Genomic DNA, 6,669 nt, shown 5'->3' with positions numbered 1-6,669 from the left:
CCCTCCTCATCTCAAACTGAGACCCGAAAACTCCCAGCATTGATTTGCAAACCCCATCACAACCATTTCTCCCTTCAGACACAGCTGCTCTGCTGCAATGAGCTCAAGGTGGGTGACCCCAACCACCTCCCCCCCTCCCAGAACAGCCCTTCTTGGTAGCTTCAGCTGTGCTACACACACAGGGAAACTAATCCAGCCAGATTTTAGTATTGTTTGCCCACAGAAGTACTACAAAGATTCTATTTTCACACTGTGATGTTTTATTCTAGCTTAGTTGGCTTCCCTGCTCATTCCATTTACTTATAAACATCAGCAACGACTCTGCTCAAAGCCCTTCATCATCTCCACTCCACTCAATGCTGTCCTTCCTTCTCGGGTCTTCTCCACAGCAGTTCATTGCTGAAATAAAATGAAAACAGTCATTTTAAAGGCTGAGTTGTGTCCATTTTCATCCAACAGCCACCGAAGTTTCACCACCACAGCTCAGTACTCTCAAATTAGAAAACAGAGCCTTAGTTTTGGTTCAGGAAACGCCACCACACTGAGGGATGGGGGCTGCAATGGGACGTTTACCTGGTTTGCAAACTCAGGTCTGGGTTCTGCTTTCCTGGTAGCACCACTCCCCTTCCTCAGAACCCCCACAGTCAGCTTCCGAGCCCAGTGTCCATCTTCTCTTCAGCCTGCCAAAGCAGAAGTGCATTAATAATGGTATCAAACAGAGGGTTTCACATTGCCACCCCCCTCCCCCAACACAGGTCACATCAGATACGAGGGTTTCACAAGCCATTCGCTGAACCCATCACATCACAGAAGCACAGTCTGGGAAAACTGTTCCAGGGCTGGCTGATGCCTTTGATATGCCAGCCAATGTATCATTGGATCCCTAAGCAGAGAGTTAACCACTTTGACATGGCTGCTTAGGAAGTGTGGGCTATGGGAAAAAGTTAATGGCAACAAGTAGGATGGCAAAGAAAGCTACAATTAAAGTGAGCAACTTAATGAAGTCTAGAAAGATTCTCAATAGATGAACACATATCGAGTCAGGGAATTCGGTTTCCCATCTTGCTTCCGTACCTACTAGCAAGACATGACTGCATGCCCAACTCTGATCTGTGGAACTGAAGTTGTGCCACAAGCCAAAGGTTGCATACGGCATGGGTTAAAATTTGTCCATCGGCTGACCAAAATTGTCAAAGGAATATTTCACAGGTACATTAGACTTTCAAATGAGCTCTCAACAAGAGGAAGGATGCGGACATGAGCAAAAGGAGTTACCTCGAATTACAGGACTATTTCCACATATGAACTAGCCAAGAGAGCAGCTTTCGTCTCAGAGGTTTCTGTTGGAGGCACAACACTTCTTTTCTCCAAGGACACTGCAGTTTCCATATGCTAGCAAAGAATTCTTAGAACTTGTAAGGCAATGACAAAGCTAGCTAATTACGGCAATTTACCTACCATTAACACTCCAGTAACTAGTCCAGTTACCAAAGGACTAATTCTTCACTACAGCTTTGCAGGATACTTCAGTATTATAAGGAAACATCACTTCTCCTCTCTAACACTGGCGTTCCCTCAGCTGTCACCAAGCATTCCAACACCCAAAGGCACACACTGTGCTGCCAGTGCTTTGCCCCTACAGTTGCACTGTTATGTGAAAGCACAGTCGGTTAAGTTCACATGTCAAGACCAGGTTAAGATTAAATTCTAGCAACTGTTCGGTACGTCTGCTTTGCTCTTACACTACTGCTAAGTCTTCTCCTCTCCTCTGGCATCTTCTACACACACTGTTCGTCTTCAAGGACTGTGTTGTGCAATGAAATGTCAATGTCAGGAGCAGAGTTCATTTCAGACGGTCTTTTAATAGGCTTCGTAAAGCCAAAGAAAACTGTATACAAGAATCCTTTACCACTTCAAATACAATATCAATGGAATATGCATATTTCTTCCAGTAAAAAAGGACAATATAAATAAACATTTTCAAGAACCTCTTTTATGGTAAGTTTGCAAGTCTATTTCTGGGTAATTTACATCATTACAACAGTAAAAATACCGTTATGCAGGTTGAACATACAAGCAAGTTTCTCTTTAGATATATCAAGGTGGTTTGCCTTCCAATTTGTACCCAGGCTGCATTCCTACCTTGCTACACTAAAGGAATGTTACAAAAGACGAAGGTAATGCACTTAAAAAAAAAAAAAAAGTCCACAGCTTGTTCAGCTTCTAGTGAACGTTGAATTAAAGGTCCTTTCTATCTCAAAAGAAACTGAATTGGGGCCCCAACTTCACGACTTTAAAAAAAGAAAAAACACCTTGGCTCATCATGAAGTGTAAAATAAAATCTGAAGTGCTTTCAAAAAAGATTAAAAACACTCGAAAGCAGAGCTTTCTCAAAGAAAAGTCTAATCAGACCATCTCGTATCAGAAGCTGTCAGGCTGTGTTTGACAAGATTAGAACTGATAATACTACAAAAGTGAAAATACAAGTAGATGTACTACACAATAACGATTTCAGCGAAGCTCCAAAAATCTTTATAAATACAGCCATTGGAAGGACGATCTTGAGTCAGGAAGGATTTTTACTCGTTGTGTGTAGCTGAGGACAAGAAGCAGGCACAATTGTAAAGGCACTGAAGCATAGACAAGTTCCAGCATTTTACTCCCTTGCATTATTCCAGAAGCTACTGCGCTACCGTGTCAGAGAACTCCCCCACCCTTGAATGCAGTTTGTTAGGGCTTCCGAGTTTTGGCTTAGTCTCAAGCTCCAAGAACGTATTTAAAAACTTGCTTTGCCTTTAGATCCAAGCAACTCCTACACATGCATTACAAATTAGAAATTTTAAACGGCACAACCACATCCAAAGCCTGACAGATTGGTTTCTTTACGGGCAAGAACGGAAAAGGGGCACAGTCCAAAGCTGAGCCTCAGAGCATTTCCAGACTTCAGAACAGGGTCAGAAGGTTTAGAGAGTTCCTACAGCAACGTACACATCGCTCCCATTTGAACCAGGACTTACCGTAACTGTCGTAGCTGTCTCTGTAGGACCCTCCTGAAGACCTGTCTCCATATCCTCCTTGACTCCTGCTGTTGGAAAACATTCATGCGCTTTATATTTGCTCAGCAGCTTCTGCAGCCTGCTGGCATTGCTGTCTGCCAGGCAACAGACACGGAGAGCTCTGGAACAAGCTAGGCTAGCAGTTGCAATAGCATTACCTGCTATTATAGTAGTCTCTGGAACCATTATATCCTCCACTTCTGGAGTCAAATCTGCTCCCGCCGTAGCCTCTGTCTCCACCTCCTGGAACAGACACCATGTTATGGTTTCTCCTCCAGCACCCTGACCAACACCACCCCCATCCCCAGCAGGGCAATCCCAACGTGTGCTCACCTCTGGAGAAGCCACGGCCCCGACCTCTGCCCCCACGGAAGAAGCCCCTGCCCCCGGTGGATCCCCCTCTGTAGCCTCGGGATCTGTTCTCTGATGATTTTCCAGCTTGATCAACTCTGATCTGACGGCCATCTACAGACTAACAACCAGAAAAACACATCAGCTCGTGCACACTGCACAGCACGGTGCACAGCTTGGCTCCCAGTGAAGCAACACCAGAATTTCAATACCAGTGTGGACTGGTTTTCTTCAATGCTGCAACTGAGCTGACGACACATACAGATGGATTCTCAAGCATTACAAAGCCACTCTTGAAAAGAAGGCTGCAGGGTGACCTCATTGCAGCCTTTCAGTGCCTAAAGGGAGCCAGTAAACAGGAGGGGAGCCAACTCTTTGAAAGGGGAGATAACAGCAGGACGAGGGGAAACAATTTTAAGTTGAAGGAGGGAAGATTGAGGTTGGATGTCAGGGGGAAGCTGTTTGCTGTGAGAGTGGTGAGGTGCTGGAACAGCTGCCCAGAGAGGCTGTGGATGCCCTGTCCATCCCTGGAGGTGTTCAAGGCCAGGTTGGATGGGGCCCTGGGCAGCCTGGGCTGCTATGAAATGGGGAGGTTGGTGGCCCTGCGTGTGGCAGGGGGTTGGAGCTTCACGATCCTTGAGGTCCCTTCCAACCCAAACCATTCTATGTTTCTGTGATTATAACCTCAGCCTTTTTCAGAATGCAGTAACACAGCAGGATTTCACTAAGCCACGTTGCTCTGTATCCTTCTCAGCTGTTTCTTTGGAAGGACTCCAGTACTTATCTTCTTCCTGGCGGCTTCAAACAGAAGCACACCTACCAAGCTCATCTCACTGCTTTTTGGTTACCCAAGGAGGCTGTGGATGCCCCATCCCTGCAGGCATTCAAGGCCAGGCTGGATGTGGCTCTGGGCAGCCTGGTCTGCAACCCTGCACACAGCAGGGGGTTGAAATCAGATGAGCACTGGGGTCCTTTTCAACCCAGGCCGTTCTACAATCCTATGATTCTTAAGTGGGAACAAACAGCTGCTGCAGAACCAGCTTACCTTCCCATTCATGGCCATCATGGCATCCTTCGCATCGTCTATGTTTTCAAATGTCACAAAGCCGAAGCCTCTGGACCTCTGCGTTTCTCTGTCTTTCACCACCACCACTGGAGGAGAGAACAGCTGCCGTCAGCCACCGCAGCCCAGCAGAGCCCAGCCAAGCCCAGCCCTGCCCTCACCTTCAGAGATCTGCCCGTACTTGGAGAACACCTGCTCCAGCGACTGCTCGTTGGTGTCAAAGCTCAGCCCTCCGACGAACAGCTTGCCCTCATCTGATGCCATCGTCACCTGCGAAATCAACCAGCCTTCGGTCAGCAGCTCCGCCGAGCGTTTCCCCGAAGCCCGAACCGCCGCTCCGGCTCCGCCCGCTGCCGCCGAACGCGCTCCGATCGCCGCGAGCACCGCCGGCCCGAGTCCTCCCGCCCGGCAGAGGGCGCTCCGCGGAGCCGCGCCGCCGGCAGCGCGCATGCGCGCCCCCACAGGGGGGCCCCCGCCACGCCGACCCCCGCCCGGCGCGGGACCCCCGCCCCTCACCCACCCCGCCCCCCGGCGCATGCGCAGTCCGACGCCCCTCCTCCCTCCCGCCGCCATTTTGCACGGCTGAGGCCCGTCGCCATTTTGTTTCCGAGGCGCCCCTCGGCGCTCCTCCGGCCCGCTCCTCCCAGCAGACGCCAAACCGGGCGGCCGTCCCGCGCTCCCCGCAGCCAAACGAGGCCTGGCGGCGCGCGGCCGCCCCGCTCCGGGCCGAGGCGCAGACCGGACCCGCCGACACCGGGGACGCGGTGCCCTCGCTGCCCCGCGCCGACCCCCTCCCCCCCCCGCACGGCAAACCGCAGCCCGCGCCTCGGCGGGCGCTTACCGGTGTGCGGAACTGCAGAAACCACACCGCACTTCAAAGCCTCAGAGCGACGAACGCGGCGGCTGGCGGGGCGGCGGCTTATATACTCCCGCGCCCGGTCCCGCCCTCCTCATGAATATGCAGATTTGTCCTCACCGAGGGGCGGGGCGACTGACGCCACCAAAGCGCCGCCGCTGCGCCGCCACCTGATTGGACCGCGGGCTGTTAATATTCATGAGGAGCGATGGGAGGAGGGAGCGCGAACAAAACCCCGGCGGCGCCTCCTCCCACGCGTGGGTGGGGCGTGGAGCGCGGCGCTGATTGGCTGAGAGCGCCGAGCCCGTTGGCCGCGGGAGCCCCTGTGAGGAAGAAGGAAGTGGAAGCCTCTGATTGGTCGCCAGCCTCCCACGCCCCGCCCCCTGGCGGCCGGCACGCCGAATGGGCGTGGCTCCGCTGCCCCAGTTTCGCGCCCTTCGCAGCAATGCGGTGGCTGCAGACAAAGGGGCGCCTGAGGGGGCGGCCGCCATCTTGGGCAGCGAGCGCGGTCTGCGTGGACACGGCCCGGGGCCGCCGTGTTCGAGACGCCGTTCCTCTTTCCCATCCCTGAGGGAGGCAGCGGGGCGGCCCGGCCCTCAGCGCTGTGTGAGGAAGCCAGGCCTTCACACCTCGGCGCTCAGCGGCCCGACGTCCCGCTGCGGCCTGGCCTGGAGGCGGCCCAGGGCCTGGGCTGTGCGAGGCCTCGGCTCCTCACGGCGGTGGTTTGTGCAGAAAACGATCGTGTTTTTAAACCAGATTTCAACCTTGTCCCCTTTTTCCACTGAAACGTTTAATAAGCGCCCGCCCTGGTGTTTCTTTGCAGTACGGCTTCCCTACAGCAGCAGGAAGAGCTCTGTGCCACCGACAGCAACGCTGTGCTGGGGGCTGAAAAGGATTCCACAGAGCTTCCCAGCACAGCTGCGGCCCAGAGGAGAAGTGGTGGAAGAAGAGCCCTTGGTCAGAGGGGGTTTTACACATCTGTGAAACGCATCCGGTGCGCTGTGAGGGAAAAGGAGAAGTTCCAACACTTGGAAAGCATTGGAGCAACAGTTAGAAAAGGTGACGCTGAGAACAGCAGCAGCACGAAGCTGTGTAACCTGCAGTTTTTCTAAGCAGCTCTGTGGGGTCACAGCTGCGCTCTGTGCCCTTCAGCACAGCCCTGAGCTCAGCGTTGTGCTTTAATGAGTGACACGTTAACACCAGCACTCTGATGAGGTGGATACAGTGACCTTGATACATGGAGCTGTTTTGCTGTGGGTGTATTCCGGCCCCCCCAGCACCGAGAGCTGTGGGATGCAATGGTATTCAGGGCCCGTGGCTCTCCTGGCAGAGGATTCGTCCCC

General features: G+C 52.8%; 1 protein-coding gene across 6 annotated transcripts; it reads right to left on the bottom strand.

Annotated features, from left to right (window-relative positions):
* Nucleotides 1-237: 237 nt before the first annotated feature.
* Nucleotides 238-5,470, bottom strand: CIRBP (cold inducible RNA binding protein). 6 transcript variants are annotated; one of them, XM_031604186.2, is made up of 8 exons: nucleotides 5,312-5,470; nucleotides 4,632-4,740; nucleotides 4,453-4,559; nucleotides 3,390-3,528; nucleotides 3,215-3,299; nucleotides 3,018-3,085; nucleotides 574-2,596; nucleotides 238-399 (listed from the first exon to the last, which is right to left on the bottom strand). In XM_031604186.2, the coding sequence occupies exons 2-7, from the start codon at nucleotides 4,732-4,734 to the stop codon at nucleotides 2,580-2,582; spliced, it is 519 nt and encodes a 172-aa protein (XP_031460046.1). In that variant the 5' UTR covers nucleotides 4,735-4,740; nucleotides 5,312-5,470; the 3' UTR covers nucleotides 238-399; nucleotides 574-2,579. The 6 variants fall into 6 exon arrangements, with proteins under 6 accessions (XP_031460046.1, XP_031460048.1, XP_031460047.1 ...); XM_031604188.2 differs by having other exon boundaries at nucleotides 574-680; XM_031604187.2 differs by having other exon boundaries at nucleotides 3,018-3,082.
* Nucleotides 5,471-6,669: the final 1,199 nt, after the last annotated feature.

This window comes from Phasianus colchicus, chromosome 28 (genome assembly GCF_987193195.1).
Source record: "Phasianus colchicus chromosome 28, bPhaCol1.hap1.1, whole genome shotgun sequence".
In the NCBI taxonomy this organism is placed as follows: Eukaryota; Metazoa; Chordata; class Aves; order Galliformes; family Phasianidae; genus Phasianus; species Phasianus colchicus.
Note: the sequence above shows the minus strand (reverse complement) of the source record. Positions and strands in the feature narration are given on the sequence as shown.

Coding starts and splice junctions, on each gene's coding strand:
- CIRBP (XM_031604184.2), bottom strand. CDS start 4,734: ATGGCATCAGATGAGGGCAAGCTGTTCGTCGGAGGGCTGAGCTTTGAC. Junction 3,300..3,389: donor GGGCCGTGGCTTCTCCAGAG/GTGAGCACACGT, acceptor TGTCTGTTCCAG/GAGGTGGAGACAGAGGCTAC. Junction 3,086..3,214: donor AGAGACTACTATAATAGCAG/GTAATGCTATTG, acceptor GTTTTCCAACAG/CAGGAGTCAAGGAGGATATG.